At 36.4% G+C, this 21778-nt stretch overlaps 1 protein-coding gene across 1 annotated transcript in view; it reads left to right on the top strand.

Moving 5' to 3' along the window:
* Nucleotides 1-3508: 3508 nt before the first annotated feature.
* The window catches only part of LOC110378599 (hemicentin-1), a 64168-nt gene continuing 45898 nt past the window's right edge, over nt 3509-21778 (top strand). Inside the window, exons 1-2 of the mRNA XM_064039687.1 lie at nt 3509-6727; nt 13133-13274. Coding sequence (XP_063895757.1) covers nt 6637-6727; nt 13133-13274 — 233 coding nt within the window. The 5' untranslated portion in view covers nt 3509-6636. The remainder of the gene's footprint in view (nt 6728-13132; nt 13275-21778) is intronic.

The raw sequence follows: 21778 nt of genomic DNA, 5'->3' as shown, positions 1-21778 counted from the left end.
TGAAATTTTTTTTTTCGATGTACATACCCGTGTGGGGTATCAATGGAAAGGTCTTTTAAAATGATATAAAGTTTTCTAAAAAACATTTTTCTTAAAGTGAACGGTTTTTGAGATATCAGCTCTCAAAGTCGTAAAAAGTATGTCCCCCCCCCTCTATTTTTATAACTACGGGGTATAAAATTCTAAAAAAAATAGAGGTGATGCATGCTAATTAACTCTTTCAACGATTTTTGGTTTGATCAAAGTATCTCTTATAGTTTTTGAGATAGGTTGATTTAACTGTAATTTACGGAACCCTTCGTGCACGAGTCCGACTCGCACTTGGCCGGTTTTTTTCTAATAAATGTTTCATTACATTTTTGTTATGTTTGATCATTTTAATTGATAAACTATGATGTCGGCTAGTCAATAAAGAAAAAAGAATTTAAAAAGATGTAAAAACTTAGGAAATATCTTAAAAAAACTGCAGCACGTCACAGTATTTACTAAAAAAATTAAAAAAATCATTAAAAAAAAACCAAAGGCGGTAAGTCCCAAATATAAAGGAAATTATCCTTAATTTTGTACAAATATTCAAAAAATTTAGGGCGGTCACTTATCCCCGGGACACATTGTATATTATATGAAATTTAAATTTTCAATTTTAAATACATTACTATTATTTATTTTATATGACCTTTGAGAAACATGATAAGGTAGTACCTACAGTAATTTCAATCACATTAAAATATTAAAACAAAAAGCATTTAATTAAATATTTCGTTATAAGTTTGGGTATAAAATAAGTAGGTACGTGCGAATCCATTCGGGATTTCCCGGAATACACTTTAAAGCTCACACTCATTTGTGTCTATATCCCAGCCTTAAAGCCTTTTAAAAAAATATATACATAATTTTCAGATAAATAATCATTAATTTTTTTTTTTTTAAGTTGGCTAGTCGCTATATGCGCATTGCCACCGACAAAAACGGGGAAACTTGGTAGGAATGAAATAAAATTTAGGTAACGGAATTTGGATAGGTATTGGATAGGATTATTCGAAAACTACAGGATATTAACCACTTTAAATACGTATGTTATTCAGAGAGATAAAAGCTACTAAATACATATATATATTGGGATCATTAGTTGCTAGCAAGACAGGGATAGAGGTAGGAAAAGGAATCTTATAGGATAAAAGACTTGATAGAAAAGGTTCGTGATCGAGAAGAGGACAGGAAAAAAACATGTGGTTTAAATCGCCAATCTCACCACATTCGCAAAGGGCACTATCAACGATCTGCAGTCGGGCGAGGTGAAGCTTGGAACAATTATGACCTATTCTCATACGAATTAGGCAACTGGTAGCAGCTTTATTAAAATGTAGTTTAGCGAACCACGGTTTTTTTGGAATGCATGATTGGATACGAGCGTAATAGCTACCTTTATTGATACTGCTATTTGCCCATGATTTACTCCAGTCATCCCAAAGAAAATTCTTTGGTAGACTAGCCAAGTCATGAGCAAAATTTATATATGGAAATAAATCACCACAATCTACCGCTTCGCTAGCCAGATGATCAGCTTTCACATTTCCTGTGATGTTGCAATGACCTGGAATCCACACGAAGGAAACTTGAAAACCTAATTTAATACACTGATATAACAGGCTTCTAATGATTAAAATAATCGGAAATACTGGTTTAGATTTAAAAGGATATTTTTTAATTGCTTGCAATGCACTTAATGCGTCAGTAAATATTACTGTCCTACCCAATTTCATTAAGCGGACGTACTCTAAGGCCTTGAGGAGACCAAAGCATTCTCCAGTAAACACTGAAGACTCAGGAGGAAGCTTAACTTTTTGTACTATATTATATTGGGAGTGAAAACGCCAACTCCGACATTACCAGAAGAAGAGTGTTTAGATGCGTCCGTGTAAATATGATGCCAATTGTCCCAGTGTATGCTCTTTGAAAAGTTGAATAACTCTTTTATACAATTATCATTTTTATTAATGCCTAAATTTAAAATAACATTCGGAGTAAACACTAATGATTCGTAAGAATTGCAAAAAAGAGGAAATGTTATTGATTTATAAGTTGGAGCTTGCAAAGCAAGGTACTTTTTATAGCTAACAACAAGACAGGGAGGTGATTTGTGAGACCAATAGTGAGAAGAGTTGGTTTCCTCTAAAAGAGACTCAAGTTTTGCGCGTAAAGGGTGATTGGAAAATTGTAAGGCACGGAACAAAAACTTGTCAGAAAGATACTGACGTCGAAGGGATAGAGGAGGATCAACCGTTTCGACCTGTAAGGCATTAATTGGGCTTGACTTCATAGCTCCGGTTACAATTCGTAAAGCCTTTGACTGAATAGCGTCCAATCTTTTAAAAGCAGCTAAATTACCAGGTTCTAGTAAGAATGTACCATAGTCTAATACACTTCTAACTATTGCATTATAAATTAATTTTAGTGAGAATGGATGGGCCCCCCACCACACTCCAGACAAACATCTTAATATATTTATTCTTTGTTCACACCTCGCTGCTATATATTCGCAGTGTGGAAGTCCAGAAAGTTTGCTATCTAATATCAGACCTAAAAACTTGACTGATGATTTAACAGGAATAGGAACATTATCATAATATACATACACAGGAGGAGGAAGACGCATCCTAGAAAAAAGTACAACAGTACTTTTTGCGGTAGACAGCTCAAGACCATTGTTATCCATCCATTTCTTTAAAAGAGTGAGACCCGATGACAATGAATCACAGGCCGTTGTAACAGAGTAATTTGGGCAATACAACAGAAGATCATCAGCATATTGGAGCACTTTCACTTCATTATTTAGAGAAGATTCAAGATCGTAAGTATAAATGTCATAAAGTAGAGGACTAAGAACTGAACCTTGAGGGAGACCTCTCCACACGACTCTAGATTCACAAGAATCCTCGTGAGTAAGTTTTATATACCTCTCAGATAATATATTTAAAATGAAATTTACAAGCATTATAGGCACATTTAACTGCAGAAGTTTATATTTTAACATAGAAATTACAACGTTATCGTAAGCCGAAGTGATATCCAGAAAAGCTGAAACTATGGAGTGATTGGAAGAAAATGCTAATCTAATGTCAGTGATAAAGATACTTAGACTATCTAGGGTACTTTTACCACGCCTAAAACCAAATTGACTTTCGCTTAATATTTTGTTACTTTCTATAAACCATTCTAATCTATTTTTAGCTAAGTGTTCCGAGATCTTTAACATTACAGATGACAAAGCTATTGGTCGATAAGATGAGCAGTCAGAAGGACTTTTGTTGGGTTTCAAAATTGGAAGGATATCTTGCGATTTCCAAGAAATGGGAACCTTACCAGAAATTACAATTTGATTAATTAATTTTAAGTAATATAAAAGAGATAAATCACTCATATTAGCCAGAAAAGAGTAAGGTATACCATCTGCACCTGGTGCACAGTCTTTGATTTGGTACAAAACACCTTTTAGCTCTTCTAAAGTAAATGGATTATCGAGTACGCAGGGAGGATCTGATAATGTGTAAGGCATATGATACGCAGATATATTATCTGGGACGTATGGGGGAGCTAATTTATCTAAAAAACTATTTCTTAATTGAGGTGGAAGGCATGCAGTAACCGGTTCAGAGAAAGCTGATCTGAATCTTCTTATGTTGCGCCAAACAAGAGAAGGTTTAACATTTGGTGATATGGAAAGACAAAATGATCTCCAGCCCTCAAACTTCTTTTTTTTTAATAACTTTTTGGTGTCTGAAATTACTTCACATAAAATGTCAAAATTTTCTTCGGTAGAATTTTCAAAGTAGAACAGTTCACACTGCTTTCTTTTGTGTATAGCATCTGTGCAATCCCTATCCCACCATGGTGGCAATGGGATTTTGTTTTGTGATTTTTTATGAGGGAAAAGATTATCGGCAGTTTTTATCATGGCATCTGATAAAGCATCAGCACAAGCCTGTTCATTCCCACTTTGAATTTCAGGAAGGCTAGAAACGATTTTATCCAAGTGTTCCCTATACGTATGCCAGTTTATATCAGTTAGTTTATACTTCAACCGCGGAGGGCGACTGGAATAAGATTTTTGGCTGGATGGAAATTTTAAAACTATGGGAAAATGATCACTACCATAAGTAGAAGGCATAACTTCCCAACTCAAATGCGAGGCTAGTTTATTAGTGCATAGTGACAGGTCAGGTGCACTGGCACCTTCATTTGGAGATGTGCGTCGAGTAGGTGACCCAGTGTTTAAAATACAAAGATTAATATTATCTAACATATCTAATAAAGTACTACCATAACTATTTGTTGTAGCACTACCCCATACTTCATGTTGAGAATTAAAATCCCCTAAAACTATAAATGGTTTGGGAAGAAGAGATAAAATATTTACAAGTTCATTAAAGATTGAAGAAGAAGGACGAGGAATATATACAGAAACGAAACATATACTATCTACAACAGCTGCAATTATGGAGAATGAATTATTATGAGATGGGAGTGAGAAAAGTGAAAATGAATGATGATGCCTGATGAGTAAGGCTACACCGCCATACCCATCAGAACGGTCTTCCCTAAGACAGGCGTAGCCAGGGATCTTAAACAAAGACCCTGGTTTAAGCCATGTCTCTTGTAGGGCAAAAACTATAGGTTTAAAATTATTGACAAGATGTATTATATCAGATTTCTTATTAATTGCGCTTCGACAATTCCATTGTATTGCCTTGGCTTTGTGTTCCATTATGAATATTCTTTTCAGAAACTGCATTAATTACAGTGGCAGCGATGGTCGGTGAGAGGTGTTGAGTCTGGGTTAAAGATTTAATTAGTGCTATGATTAACTCATTTACTGAGGCTGATGATAGATCATCTCTGGGGATGAGAGCACAACCATCTTTTGGTTGAGGCAGACCCCTAGCGAGTTCTTGATGGAATTGCTGATCATAACCTTTTGAAAACTGAGGGGGGGAACGAGGCTTAATAAATACAGTTTTTTTATAAGATGTTTTATTTTTTGTTGGAGAGTAATCCTGAGGAACAGAAGCATTTATATTGCTTGAAACTGTGGGAGAGGAAAGCAAAGCATCAGCATAAGAAATTTTGGAAATTGTGGGATGAAGTTTTGAGGCTTCAGCATATGAAATGCAGGATTTGGCCATAGATTCTTTTATGTTTTTCTGCCTCTCATATTCTAAACATTTCCTGCTAGTGGCCTCATGGAAACCTTTGCAGAGACAGCAATGCAAATTATCCTCAGAGATGGTGCACCCATCCCCAGAGTGACCTTGACCACATTTGTAGCATCTAGGGGTAGATCTACACTGACTTTTTACGTGCCCATATCTACAACAATTATAGCACTGAATAGTAGGGTAAATGTAAAGGTCAACAGCTAAAGAAGTGTAGCACATATAGACCCGCTTTGGTAAAACTTGGCCATCAAAAGTTAATATAACAGTTTCAGTGTTTTTAAACTCTGATTTGCCATCTACAATAGTCTTTCGTTTAATCCTCCTCAATTTTAAAATTTTTCCACAACCAATTGGGACTGAAATATTTTCGAGGACATCATCATCGGACCACTCCTTGGGAACGCCTCTAACGACGCCCATGCGGGTCACCGAGAAAGTTGGAATGAACGCTTTGAAATTTTCTTTTTCTAATATGCTATTGGTAATAAAAGAGTTGGCGTCTAAGTAGGTAGTAAAGGAAACAACCAGACGATTGCGACCAATTTTTTTTAAACTTCCGTTTACTATACCCTTAAAAGAATTCCTCCTTAAAAACCTGCCAAATGAAATTGGGTTTAAGTAGCTATTATCGTTGGGAGCAGTTTGCTCTCTCTGTATATGTACAAGAAATGGTGCCGCATCGGAAGAATTGTATACCAATCTGGCTACCGAAACCGGTTTCTGTGGAGATTCATTTGGTTTATAAACATGAGAACTAACAACAGACGCGCTATTTAAAGGATCAGTTTCCATGTCCACCACGCCACAACTGCAGTCGGACTGAGTTTTCGCGCCATTTTTGCGCCTCTTTTTATTGCATTGTTTGCAAAGGCTGCGTGAGGATACCCTCTTCCTCTTTGTATTAGTAGTACTGACGGCGGAGCCATCAGTGTCTACTCCGGTGTCGTTGTTCGAAACTGTTACATAATGCCCAACTTCGGGCGGCAATGTTCCTCCGGGGTCATCCGGAGGTTCCATTTCATTAAAGAAAAAACTAAATAAAAAACTTACCAAACAGAATTAACACTAACACTATAACTAAACTACAAAATATTACGATAGAATATATACAAAAACTTAATCTAATCCAATATAAAAATTATTTTTCAACTTGAGCAAAAGAAAACACGTCCGCCAAAGTTCAGGTTTCCCGCGCTTTTTTTTCATCATTAAATTGGAAACACCTATGTGAATATCTTACGAACAAATTCAAATAAGTTCTTAAAAAGAAAATGGTGACATCAAAACTGTCAATATTCAAATTAAGAAAAGAAACAAAACACTGGCACGATGCCAGGCAGTGTCAATGAGGTGTAAATTCAAAAGTGTTGTGTCTATGGTCGTGTGATTGTCTGTGCGATGTAAAGGAGTTTGGTATACGATGTGTTCAGTGATGTGGCTGCGGCTGCTGGTGATGCTGGCCGCCTGCTGGGCGCAGGAGGGGGAGTGGAGCGAAGACGCTGAGGACTTAGGTAAGAACCTCATATAATTATATTATACCTACAAATATTAAGGTTTCTAGGTACTAAGTTACGCGCCAAATAACTTTTCATTGCTTAAGTTGGCCATTTGAAGCCTCACGCATTCACAATAATATATTTTTTTAATATGGCAAAGTCACCAGTACACCTTTGGACGAGCAATGCGTTTTGACAAGATCTGAACGAAAAGAGCAATAGGCTTACTTCAGAGGCGCAAAGTTATTTGGCAGGAACTGTAAATGATAAGAAAGTGGGCGGATGAATTAAGCTGAGCAAATCAGTTTCAGTATTACTTCTTTGGATGTCTAATGTTCGCACAACGCAACTTCTATGCACATAAATTCTTAGATCGACAAAACTATTTCAGTCATAAAAGTAATCCACGACAATAGATACCTTTTCATTTGGTATGCAAAGTTGAATAAACACAAATCTAAGTAAATAAAAATAGAGAGTTACTCTGTGTACATCAATCGAATATTTTATTCTAAACTTTATATCCGCTTGTGGGCTGTCTGAGTCAGGCTGTCGGTAAATCCATGAGGATCGGAAATAATAGCGCTGAGACTAACTTTGAATGTATTTTGGTTTCGATTCTATTAATATTCAATTTAAGCAGAGATTCTATTTATCAATTCAATCGAAAAAGCTATTCAGAGCTTTGCAAAGGTTTTATAATTGTTTGTTTCTAAAAGTACAGTGTATAAGCATAATATAATGAATCATTGTTGAAAACTAAACCATTTAGAAATGGAACTGCACACACATCAAATTAATTAAACCACTAACCACAAAATAATGTAAACAAAATACAATCATGACCACGTCATCCCATGTGTAGTACATTCACTATTTGACTCTGTTAAATAACATTTGTAGCAAATATGGAGCTATTATTTCAAATATCTAGTTACCAACACAGATTTTAATGAATGGGAAATTATGGAATAATTAAAATGACTATTTTTACGGCCTTCCCAAGCCGCACCTCACCGTGAATCGCTGAAGCGATCAAATGAAACAAAATCGAACAAACTCAAGTGGGAATCGCGCTCAACCCATTAAACGCGATTGCTTGTCGAAAATGAAAATGGGGAAATATATTTTCGTTTGTTCGACGGATCGTTGTTCCATGTTTTTTGTCTGATTTTTATGCAATCCGTCGGGAGCTGCGTTTACACGCAACAAATTGCTCACTTTGATATTTGATTGAGAGCGCTGAACGTAACGTGTCGCTTCAATCGTACGTAATGGTTACAAAGGAAACTTTTGCATGAACGTTTTCGACGTTATTATCGAATAATCAAAGGCAACTTGAAATTTTATGTCAACAATTTTGCTAATAGTTCGATAAATCTAAATGAGTCTGAAGAGTTTTCAACAATGATTTGTAGTTAAAACAATACCGCAAACACCTCTTGAGGTATGTCTAAATGTAAACTAGAGAGCTGCTCAAGTTCGATTTCTCGTTTGGGTGCCTGCGAAAGGAGCAAAAAGAGCGACCCAATTAAAAAGTGTTCATGCATGGGTGGCTCTATTCGGCTCCAATTTTATTGGAACGATTAATTTTATTGCGAAAATTTCTGGACAGAGCGGAACGAATCGAAAACGAGAGTCGGCCGAGGTGGCTTCAGCGACCTTTTGTGGTCGCGGAATGGATGGGTTTGTTCACTACCGAATCTAATCAAAGGGCACACAGCCGAAAAAACTGCTCGGAGCTCTCATTGTGGCCGTGATGAATGAATTGAAATTTTAATGTAATTGGATATCGGCGATGATCGAGCGCGCCCGATGCCGCTATGTACGACAATAATAAATATCCGCCACTAGATATATTGCCTCGCCCGCAGCGGTTTATTACATTTTTTTCTTGCTCGTTTTATTTAGGCATAAATACGAAGCCTAGACTATGATTACTGTGAGCAAATAAGCGGATCGTTACTGGAAGCTAAAGAGCTCTAAATACTTACATTTAATTCGGCGTTAAATAATCGCTGTTATGTGGTTATACCGCATTACTTGTACAACTAAGGTAATTTGTATGAGTACAAAACCTTATTAGGTAATAAATCATTACTAGAGCGAGTTGAAGTACAAGAAAACACAGCACATGCTCGTTAATGAAAGTGCAAATTATTTGTTAGCGTCATGGCCGCGAGTTGCGGTACAGTCGCGCACACTAACGCTTCTCTTATTACCCGATACACTTGTGTGAGTGAGTGTACGCCCAGTGCTACTGGAAACTTTTAACGGGTACTAACGAGTAATTCCTAGAACCCATAATGTCCGCGTTGACCTTTATTTAGCCCCAAACAAAATATTAAGCGACACTGGATTTCAAGGAATTGCTATGGTCTTGCAAGTGACTGTGAAATAAATACAGTTATTTGAAGAAAATTAGTAACGTTAATTTTACTCTATTGTTTTAATTTTAAGCAATGTTTTAAATATATACTGAGGCTCTGACCACATGACGTCCCCACAATAGTTAGAGTAACAGTTAAACTGAAACTGCGCGAGTACATACGGTTCGGATGAGCAATAACGTGCACATGTGGTGTACAGTCGACAACAGAGTAGTTCGCGCGACGCGAGTAGGTCAGAGCCGGGGCTTGCGACGTGTCTCCACAATAATTTTATTAATATTACCCCCGGAGGCCTGTCACGCGCGAAACAACCGCTCGTATATCTTGAGAGTCTGCGAAAAAATATGATATATTGAGAGAACGAGAGACGAAAGAGCTTTTCTTAGCTTCCCTTCGCGGAGTTTAGCGTCATTTTAGTATACTTGAGTACGTTTTAAGGTTTTACTACACCTCGAAATAAAGTTGCCATCTTCAAATAAAATTAATAGCTTTTCTATCTGTTTCTTAAATAAACTTACAAAGTTCGTCAGCCACGATTGAAGCTATGTAAAATTGTTTTTCATTTCTACAAAAAATCGTTGCGAAATTCTAAAAAGTTGTCAAGAAGAAAGCCCTGAATATTTTTATCGTCCATTTTTGCTTTATGTTTACCGGCACGACATGCTTTGATCAAAGGCCCAACATCGCTACACGTCAACGTACTTGTAGGAGCTTACACTCAAACGACAAGGACGGTAGGTGGAACATTTTAGCCCGCTGCCTGTCATGAAAAAATGGAGCTCAAGGAATCGTTGCTCGTTTTTTTGCGTTGCTCTCTTTAATTATAAGAGAATTTTAAATCAAACCATTCCATCTTTACTTTCTTATTTTAACAAATATACCTTTATTTTACATTACTATGTGATCATACCAGTCGTCAAATAGACATAAAGTCCCAAAGCTAAGGTTTCGAGCGCACAGACTTCAAAATGCAGTTAGTTACCGAGCCAAAATATTCAGATCGCGTCGAACATTAAACGTGCGCAGATTGGCGAGGCTCATACGTGGTGGCGTGTCGTGACATGCCCCCACCACTCATCTGGCCACATTCGGCACCACAGTAATGAGTGGCGCAATTCTTTAGTGCCCTCCAACACGACACAATCTGCGGGCGCGTTATAGCCACCCATTACAACGGCAAACCACCAATCTAATATAATTTATATTTCCGATACATTATGCGTGACATTCAACGTCGAAAGTTGAGGCTTTGTCAGAACAGCTTTATTGTGCTGTTATTGTAAGTCGAACGCCGGTGATATCGAAATAAAGGGGCGGGACAGATTTGGAATTTCATTTCTGTGCTCTTATCTTAACGTGGGTAGGCGTTCGTGTCTCGCTGCCTAGCAGCGTCGCTCTTTTTCTTTCCATTGTTTACAAAAAACTTTTTGTGTGTTTTGTTTCACGACACTTTCGAAATAAAAAGTTTGTATTCAAATTGACGCATCAAGAGCTCGTTCTAATGTAAAACCAGCTAGACGTTTCTATGATGTATACTTTCCAGTAATGCTCACGTAATCCTTTCGATATGTTAAGGTTCACTAAACTTAATAGGAAACTACGAAAATTCTCACGTTTTATAGACCATTTTACCACGAAATTCACTTAGGTAACGAGCGGTAAAATAGAGCAGGTACGTAGTAAAGATTGTTTGATAAAAAACATATTACTGTTTTGGCACAGACGGATTTTATAAATAGCGACAAAGTACCAAGGTTAGTTCCCCCACTATGGGCGATTGAGCATAATTTGTCTACGGCATAAAAACTTACGCAATACATATATCGGGGGCACAATACCTCTTGGGTCTTCAAGCAAATTGATACCCTACTGGCACCGCGAGACCAAGTAATCCGTCTTTATTAGGGTAGTCTTCACACTGAGTAAATTGAAAATTCCTTCTAAGTATGACTGATGGTGTACATTACTTGGCCCCAACACGGTGACAGTTTTTCCTTAAAGAAAAGAAGATTATTTCATGCGGTGTGGAAACGGAGCGTTTTAATATTGCGTTTATTTATATTCATGGTCTCTTTATCGCCTCGAGAAAGGGAAGCCAGGAATCGTAACGATGTAAGTACAGAATAACAGTGATATTCACTTAGGCGTTCTTTTTGCTGGAGTTGTTCGAAGGCGGGACTTGTTACCGGCGTCTCGAGCGACTACCATGAATGTTTTGTGCCGACGACTTGGGGTACCGAAATTAGCTTTCGTCTACTGCGCTGTTCACGTATACACAGGTATGCATGCATTTTAATCTAACGAGCATCACGGCAGGTAGCAAGCTTGTACGAACACAATTTCGTAGATATTACCTAACAAACGACGTGTATTTTTATTTTTTCATTTCTTCTAACAATGATAAAACAAAAATGTGAACAAAATTATGTTTTTATGAAAAGGATTTTCGTGATAAGTTGTCGTCGGCTTAGGCTCGAGGCATATTGAGGTAAATTCAAAATGAAGTAGCGTTGAATATTTCGGTACCAGAGTGACGTAACACAGATAAGTAGCCCACGTACTCCAATCCTAGAATTTATTTGAAATAATCTGATCCTTTCCTTGTACAAGCAATTCGTTGCACAGCAAAAATGCGCTTACTTTTCCAGTTCTACAGGCACAATAAACAGTGTTCAGTATGCTAAGAATTTAGAGTAAAAGGCTGCAGACAAAACTTTCCGTCAGTATGCCTTGCGCTTTACTTATGCGGAGGGGTCGTAAACTCGTAACTTGTATTAAATTAACCAGACGGAAGAGGTAGTATGTATGAGAAAATTCTTGGTGTAATTTACGGCGCTTATAGTATAATTATGGTACAGGAGGGCCGACTATTGAGGGGTACGTAGGAACTTAAGACTATATTATACAGTAATAACGTGCACTAACACGCTTGCGGGGACCCTTAGTTGCGAAGGGTGCACGGATAATGAGGAGCTGAACCTAAAGGAGCAATATGGAACCCTATATAATAGCTAGACTGAAAATTAATTAAAGTTTAACTAAGAAGTCTGGACGGACGAAGCCAATGAGTTGTGATTGGTCGTTGGCGGTCGTTAAGACGATAACTATATCCTACCAATTGAAAACAGGGGAAAAGAATTAAGTTTTCTGGCTTCTCTGAATTATTATTATATTTGAGTTGATGTAACCTTATATGGTTACAAAAGTGGTGTTAAACATTCAATAATTTTGTAGGTCCAGAATGGTGATTGCATTCCATTAGACTTTAGACGTACGCGACTATAATATAGTTGTTATTCTTAAAAAAGTATTTCAGCAACATTCATCAAACTAAAGCCAGCCCTAAAAACAAAATAGAAGAAACAAAACTATTTTCCTCTTAATCTCTGAAATATCGAAAACAATTCAAATGCATAAAACTGTCGAGTTTCTTTAGGCAAAAATATTCGAACAATAGACAGACATTTGGTGATTGGTTGGATTAAAAAGTATTCAACAGTCACTTGCGCTATTTGCAAAGCTAACCCGCCATTTTATTTGGGGAAAATTCTCGAAGCTTTAACGTGTGTCGTTTCGACCGACTTTTGACTCGCATACTGGCAATTTGTTTGAACTGTCATTCTATGACTAAATGGAATGGAGTATAAATGGTTAAGCGCTCTTTGGTTGTCAACAATGCTCAATAATCAATTAGGACCTCCAAAATATACTTTTTGTATATACGACTTAAGGTGCTTTAAACAAATCTGCTACGGTTTTAATGCATGGTAGTATTGTGTTTATATTTCAGAGTGAAGACCAGAATACTACAGTTAAACTTAGACTGCGAGATGTTCTCTTTCAAATAAATAATCACAAATACGCAGTTTCAACTGTTTAAAAAAATACACAGTATGCTCATTAAGTTACCTTTACTCATGATAAATGTACATAATACTATCTTCTATTGCAGCCGTGGCACATATTTTTATAGTATACAGGTATACTTTTTGAATAAATCGGTCAATTAAATACATGTACATTGTTGCAGTGTCGACGGTCGACGTAGACGCAGTGCTGGGTCGAACAGCCTCCCTCCCGTGTGACGTCACACCCGACACTAACGAAGACAGGGTCTACATGGTACTCTGGTTCCGAGCCGGCAAGGCCACGGGAGGCAAACCAATATACAGGTACACTCGCTTTACTACAAAAATATTCATATTGATTACACTGCCTTTATTTGATTACAAATATTGACGAGCACAATTCTGATATAAAATCGAATACTACAAAAATAAATGGATTGATGTATTCACTGTGTACACACTTTACATAAATTACATGAACTTCATTAAAAACACAAAAATGTTAACTCAAACATAATTTGAGCAATCATCAAATGTCGTAGCGCTACGTAGCTACGCGGCTACGAAATGCTACGCAGCTCGTAGCGCCTGCTACGCGTTATCCGTGTTTGAAATTGATTAATTATAATTGTCAAACTAATCATAGTATGCAAATATGATGTTATTATTATTATTTGGTATTGTGTTAGCAATTATAATGCTGTGTTAACATTGGGTATTTTAACGTTTGACTATTGGAATATTGCAATACTGGCGAGATAATATTTTCTGCACCAATTAATTTCATATATATTTTGGTCGCTTTGTGATGGTATCATTTAAACTCAATTTAGATGTCTACGATATTTTTAGACCACAACATGTAATACAAAGGTAACATAACACATTTTCATTTTAACTTAACGTCACACATTTTATCACGGGTTTTATCTGGGTTGAGGAGGTCAGATAGGCAGTCGCTTCTTGTAAAGCACTGGTACTCAGCTGAATCCGGTTAAACTGGAAGCCGACCCCAACATGAGATTGGGAAAAAGGCTCGGAGGATGATGTCACACATTTTATGACAAGTCCCGACCAGATTTTTTTTTATCAATCTAAAAACGACTTCCCACCATTCATAAAAGCCCATACAAACTTCCTATAAATCTACATATTTTTCCTATAGCAAGTTAGTTCGATTAATTGCGTACAAGCTAGTTGGGGCTAGCCTGCGGTCTGAGATAAGCCGGCGTCCAAGACATCAATCATGCTTTGACAAATTTATGTGATTCCGAGAGCAGATCTTGTACGTAGTGTACTGTATCTGTATTGTAGATGAAGTGCTATGAAATATGCTCTCAGAATCGGTTGATAAGTTGCGTTATAAACGATTATGGTTGTTTGATAGTGTAGTGTGTTGTTTTGTCCTGATGGGGTGCTTAGATTTCGATAATACCATGTATCCAACTAAAGTAATATATTGTGGGAATGTGAAAAGTGAAAACGACTGGACCGATTTTGTAGATAATATTTAGTGTGTAGATAGGTGATACATAGGCTACTTTTTATCAACATACCATGCGGGCGAAGCCGTGGGAAGCTAGTATTTTATGCGTTTAATAAAGTATTTAAAAATGTTCACACAAATATTCCAGTTTACTGAACGTCGAGCTTAAAAAGGAGAAAAAAAGTATTTTCACATTAAAAAGTTTGACATCACTTCTAAAAATTAAGGATAAATAAACATGGGTATGACAAATACCTACATAGTAATAAAGATATGTACCTATATACATATCTATATATAAGATAAGCATAAAACGCGTTAGTACGCTATCTCAGACGCAAACTTCATCTGGTGCTCAAGAGTATCACGTTCACATTTCCGCACTGTGATGGCATACAATCCTATTTTACTATCCTCACCTAAACGGGGCAGGCACTATAATATATACTATGGTACCTGCTTTATCGTAAGGATATATAAAATATATATTTTATGTATAAATATATGAGGGTTAACTGCAAAACAGCAAATTACATCTAGCAACAAAAATAAAAAATACACGTTCAGGCATTTTCGTTTCGGAATCAAGATCAAAATTAGAACATCAAAACATTGGCTTATTTTTTCCAACTGTCAAAAACTGTCTCGTGCTATGTACCTAATTAGGGCACACTAGTTTCTCTATATTTCCCAACTTTTCACCGAATTGCGATTCAAAAAGAAACACACAAAAACATTCAAAACCTTAATGACTCGACCTTAACATCAATTGAAAACAGAACCCCAAAAAAACAAAAACAATAATTCACTCATGAATAAAATAAAAGGCAAGTCAGATAGCGAACGTAGAAAACAAAAGGGTGGATACAAGATTATGTTACATCTACAAATACACATTTGCACTAATGTCGGAGTAAATATGAAATATGAGATGGTACACAAAAATGGGGGATTGATTTACTGTAGCCGTCGGTGGCCGGATCTCGGGTAGATGGGGACTTCCGTGCTATAGATACACCGTATGTAATAGGGCTGTGGGTAAGATGTTTTTATGATTAGATACGTTTTTGATATGGAGAGATATTTTGGGTGGAGTGAGATTATATAAATACATATGTTTATTAGGACAAAAAGTATATTTACTTAAAGTACGTGTTCATTTACAGTCACACTAGTAAAGCATACTATGAGTAAACGTCAGCATTATAAGTTAAATAAATATTATCTGTGGGTAGGGTTATCATGTAAATCATACTATATATGTAGAGGCTTTTTAACGGCAACTAGGACATATTTAAATTATCTTTTTATCGACACAAAATATGGAGCTGCTGTGGCTTCTTTTTTCTCAAAAAATCTCCGCAAACACAAAACGAAAACATGACCTAACTTCGAAGCAACCCTACAACTTACACGAATGACCGACTGATACGATTGGAATTTGAATCAATCCAATTCCGTCCATATTTTATTTGTACTTGAGTTCATTATCGAACGAGCACAGTTGAAGTGGATTGAAATATCCGATAGAGATCACGTCGTAACTGGACCAGGTAGTATTCATATTTTATGAAGTTTTACGTTTGTACTGCGGAGATGTCCACGTTATTATTGTTTAATAACATGAGATCTGGTTTTGTATGAATAAAACTTGTTTGGTGCGCCTAGAGGGCGATTCTGATTAAAAGTAATAACTTATATTAGTTTTTCATTCATTGCGAGTTTCATATTGTTAATAGCATTTCAACCTATAGGTACGATTGTTATGAAAAGAAGATGAATCGGTCCTTATGCATGACATTGGTTGAAATAATGCCCTTTACTCAGTGTTAGGCTGACTTTAACAAGCATAGATCACATTACATAACAAGTTTAAAATGAGCGTGTTAATAACATTCAAAATGTTCGGAATCAAAGTCACAACTATACAACATTCGCAGCTAGAATTCATTTTTTAAACCAGCCAGCATTGCAGAAAAAAGGTTGTACAACGAAGTACGTATAGCACAAAATATAGGCGATTAAGCGTTTGGCTCAGACCTAGGCCAGGTATTTCTCGATTCTTTCTAGGTCGCCGACTGACCTGGTTCTGCCAACACTTGCTCTCTAGTCTTTTAGCAACTTTAATTTAGGTTTTGTTTTGCCTGCCAAAGCTACAGCCAAATGCTTTGACTTAATTTTTTTGTGAACTTTCATTGGGACGTGGAAATTTTATCAGGGTTTTTTTTTTAATTGTCGTACGTTTACTGTTGCTTACTAAATTTCCGTATTGAGTATTTAGTACTACTTAACTAGTTTACTGAGGGAACTACTTTTAGCAACCGGATAAAAAGTAACCTACATTTTAATATGATGTGTAAGCTATATTAGAGCCAAGTTTGATCCAATCCTTTTAATACTACGAGGAGATAGTATATATGTATTAGTTTTATTTGCATCTTCATTGTAAATCATTGAAAACTGCGTATGTATAAAAAAAACTGCACGCCATTTTACATGTTTTAAAGCCACATTACAGAATTTCAGCGAAATATTCAGTGAAATGATAAAGTGATAACCGAGTGTTTGTTGAAAACCGAGCCCATCCTTTGTGTTCCGCGTTGTGGACAATAATGACTAAAGGGATATCCAAACTAATATTACACTAGTTTACAGTACAGTTGTTGCCGGGATTTTTTAAGCTGTTGTTGACTACTCATATTTAACCATATTTAAAACTATTAGTACTTTTTTTTTATCAGCTCTAGTTTTTGAGATTCAGCTAAGTGCGGTTTAAAGAGAAAAAACGTGTATTTACCTTAAAGAATATTTGTTTAAAAATTATATTAATTGTTAAGTTCCAAAAAACTTGGCTTTAAAGCTCTTCTCTTATGTGTAGACTTTGGGAAATGGCGTATCAGAGACCAGCAATAGTCAGACATCATATTTACATCCCAGAAACCCTGATAACGTTCTTCCATGACACGTTAATCTTGATGCATACGTTCTCCCTGCTCTGCGCTCATATCTCCTAAATTTTCCGGAAATCTGTCCAGATGACTGAAGAGGAAGTGAGTTTATGCTCAAATTGCATCCCATATCTCTTAATTGTAAAAGCAGGTCTTCGACAAGTTCAACATAATTTTCATTATAATTTTTCAAAATTCAATATAATTTTTATTCTCTGAAAGTTCAGGTGAATGCTGCACTGGACGCTGAACACATGTACTACTTCGGTTTTGACATTTAGCTCGATTTTTGGTGTTTAAGCTGTTTATGATCACGCTACAAAAGTAAGAGTCGTCGAGATGATTTTTCGATTCTTTCCAAATAGTTGGTGTTTTAAGTTTAAAAGTACTTCTTTTACCACTTTTCCATAATCTTAAGTATTCAACGCACGATTTACAAACACAATCAGGAGCCCAAGATTTGTCATTTTTATCTAACAACATTCCAAAATATAAAAAAATAAGTATTTTTAAGCGTCTCTGATGACATTTCTACTCTTCTCAAACACATATTCTCCACATAAGTAACAAACATGGTTTGGATTGTTCAAACAACGCCTCCTTGAACTACTTGTGTTGTAAAAACTTCACATATTTGTATAATTACAATAAAATACGTACTTTAGCGACTGAAAAAGGTTCAGAAAAGAGAAAGTCAATAACAAGTAAAGTCGAGCTACAAAAAAATTTTTGCGGGTGTAATTAATAAAAACTAAACATAAGTGAATGTTACCAGCCATTAAATCCACGGCAACAGACAAAAAGTTTGATTTTGTAAACTAGTGTTATAAATGCGAAAGTAACTCTGTATGTCTGTCTGTCTGTCTGTCTGTCTGTCTTTTCTTCACGCCTAAACTACTGAACCGATTTGTGTGAAATTTGGTACAGACATAGTTTGAAACTTGAGAAAGGACATAGGATAGTTTTTATTACAAAAAATAAAAATAAAAAATAAAATAAAAAATAAGCAGAGAATTAGTTGCATATTTTTTTGCTGGTGGGATTTTTTTAGTTTACTGTGCAGGACAAATGTCTGTGCCTCAGAGAGCACGTAATCACGTAAATGTCGTTCCTGGGCCTAATCTCTCTCCGTTCGTGTCGGATTGCCGTCCCATTAGACTATGATAGTGATGATAATATAGAGAGTGCACCTATGACCTAGCAAATACTTGTGCAAATGTACACTATGACATGTTCTGGGTAGCTGACATCTTGTTAGAGAGAATAGCCAACTTAGTCGATAATCAGTCTGGACGCCGTTATTATTTATTTATGTTTTCTACACATTAAGTGTTTTTTTTTATGATATCGAGATAAAAAAGTTTTATATAATATTCAGTTCGAAGGCTTTTCCCACAGTATATTTCAATACCTACTGTACTTACGACTTGTACATTTATCTATGCAAATACTCGACGCGTTGCGCGGCTTCCGATACACGCACTGCTCTTACACCCGATAGTACTGTGAAGCCGACATTAAATATTAATGGAAAACTCCTTAGGGCTTACTACCTATGTTTCGAGAAAAATGAGAAAAATATTTTGAAAACAGAGTATAGATTTTAGGAACTCATATGTTCAAAGCAGCCTGGATTGCATACGTGTGTCATTCTTGACAATAGTCCTTTATTTAAGGTTTATTTCATCCAGATTTTATTTGTTTATTATGTGTTTTGCGGAGAGACTTGCCTTTAAATTGTGATGGTGACCTGTTGAAAACTCAAATACTTAAAAAAATATATATGCTGATGTCTTTAAAGACGTTGTCTGATGACGTCAGAAGCCAATCAAGTATGCTGCAGGTCCGACATAAAATAACCAGTAACCCATTCCACAGAGATTATGAAAGTGTACAATAACCAATTACCACAGAGTAGTTTAGATACAGAAGCTCCATATTACATGAAACTACTCAACACACCCGGCCCTGCCCGTCCCGGTCATTAATCACGGGGCGTCGTTTAGCCCTATTATTAGGGTAACTGCCGACGGCTTTTAAATATCCTCGTGAAGGTACTATAAACCTTCGGCGTCAAGGCGATAACAGGTCGTGGATTGAACCGTTTGAATGTACGACGGTTCCTTTTAGAATTAACCGAACAAATGCTACGATAGTTAATTTTGTGCTGACGATTTCAATGGTGACCTTGGTATTGAAGGTTTTTGGCTGAATTGTCGCAGGCCGTTTTTTATTTTGGTTGTTGTAGTCAAAGTATCTCTGTTGATTAAATTAAAAAAACACCTCAACGAAAAATAATTAGACGTAATTCTTTCCATCGCAAAAAATCTTCAGGCTTTATATATTTTCATAATAGGTAGGTACTGTATGATTTACTCGATTTAATCAAATAACCTTTATTTGACACATACTTGGATCAGCTAAGTAAAGTCTGAAAGCATGTTGCAGAAAATTTATAGAATGACTTAACTAAGTTAGTGTCAAACTTATTGACGCTAAGTTACAATCAAGTTCATCATTGATTACAAGTTCATTGTGTTTTATGTTGGTAGTTGTTCTTCTATTAATGCCAATCAATTTTTAATGCGCAAATGATGATCGACAACTTTACGAAGATAGTGAGTTACAAAATAAAATATATATGCATTTACTATAATAATTCTTAAAAATCGACGTGAAATAGAGATAAGCACTTACGGAACGTTGCTTCTAACGTAGCGTTTAAGTACTAAGTAACTTATGAACGCTACAAAATTCAGTTTTGCAGTTTTTTTTTTCAATCATAGTAACAATATTAGTTTGAACATCCAATAACACCAATACTCTTATAACCACAACATTTTTACGTCCTTAACATCTGTAGACAATACGAATATAGAGAGAGAATTAGTTCCTCCGCTCCACTTGTACACAAGAGGTTCATCAAAGAGGTTAGTGATGGCACAATGAGTTTAATCCTTCGTGAGGGGCGCTGTAGTGGCAAGCTACAATATTGTTTCAGCCCGGAGGTATATCGCTACTTATGTAGGCTTACCTGTAAGGATGATTTGCCAAATTGTGACTTACTAGCTGTTTTTGGGATGTTTTAGTCGCTTGCTGTGAAAATTAGTGTGGTATAGTTATCGGCACGAATCTTGAGCTCTGACCTACATCTGCGCAGAAGTGATTTATTAGCAAAGAACTAATCCCGATTGACGGCTATGACGCGATGCACTGCGGGCCAATCACCGCTTTAGCCCGCCCCCACGCCTCACTTCATACCACAAAAGGGACCCAATAAAGTATTTCTGCGTTGGTGAAGGTCAGAGCTCAAGATACGTGCCGATAACTGTATCTGGATAAAAAATAGACTATGACACCAATGACATACATTTATTATTGGTAAATATTGACAAAGTCAGTCATCAAAGAGGTTAGTGATGGCAAAATGAGTTTAATCCTTCGTGAGGGGCGCTGTAGTGGCAAGCTACAATATTGCTTCAGCCCGAAGGTATATCGCTACTTATGTAGGCTTACCTGTAAGGATGATTTGCCAAATTGTGACTTACTAGCTGCCATTGGGAGGTTTTAGTCGCTTGCTGTGGAAATCTGGATAAAACATAGCCTTTCTTTTAACGACATCAAAAATCATCAAATGACCCCTCCCACTGTGGGTTAGCGGTGGTGAGGGAGTGTCAGACTCTTACTGACTAAAAACCGTCGTGTTCCGTCGTAGGCCTTTTATGTACAGTAGACCGCACATCAGTGGTAACTGTCATGCACCTTAACTTAATAGTAATAAGTACGATTTTCCTATAAAACTGTTACCACTGATGTGCAGTTGACTGTACCAGAGCCGCGGTAACTCTTTCGAACAATCCCACAGCCCCGGCAGACCTTAGCCTCAAAATATAGCCTTTGACACCAATAATTTACATTTAAAATTGGTAAAATATTTTCGAAGTCAGTCATCAAAGAGGTTAGTGATGGCACAATGAGTTTAATCCTTCGTGAGGGGCGCTGTAGTGGCAAGCTACAATATTGCTTCAGCCCGAAGGTATATCGCTACTTATGTAGGCTTACCTGTGAGGATGATTTGCCAAATTGTGACTTACTAGCTGCCTTTGGGATGTTTTAGTCGCTTGCTCTGGAAACTATATCGCGTATTTGGATGAAATTATAGCATATGATACCAAAAAATACTGTTGGTAAATAATTTTCAAAATCGCTTCAATAGATCCAGAGATTATAACTCACAATTTATATGTTTGTATATTATTGTATAGATGAGAAGCGACGAAAAAGCTTAGTAAAACATGTGCATACCAATAAAATATTAATAAAATCATTTTTGAGAAAAGAATATGCTTAACATGATCGATAGTATAATACTCTTCATAAACCTTCTTATTTAT

The sequence above is a fragment of the Helicoverpa armigera genome, chromosome 20, assembly GCF_030705265.1.
Source record: "Helicoverpa armigera isolate CAAS_96S chromosome 20, ASM3070526v1, whole genome shotgun sequence".
In the NCBI taxonomy this organism is placed as follows: domain Eukaryota; kingdom Metazoa; phylum Arthropoda; class Insecta; order Lepidoptera; family Noctuidae; genus Helicoverpa; species Helicoverpa armigera.
This window is presented reverse-complemented; position numbering and strand designations above follow the sequence as displayed.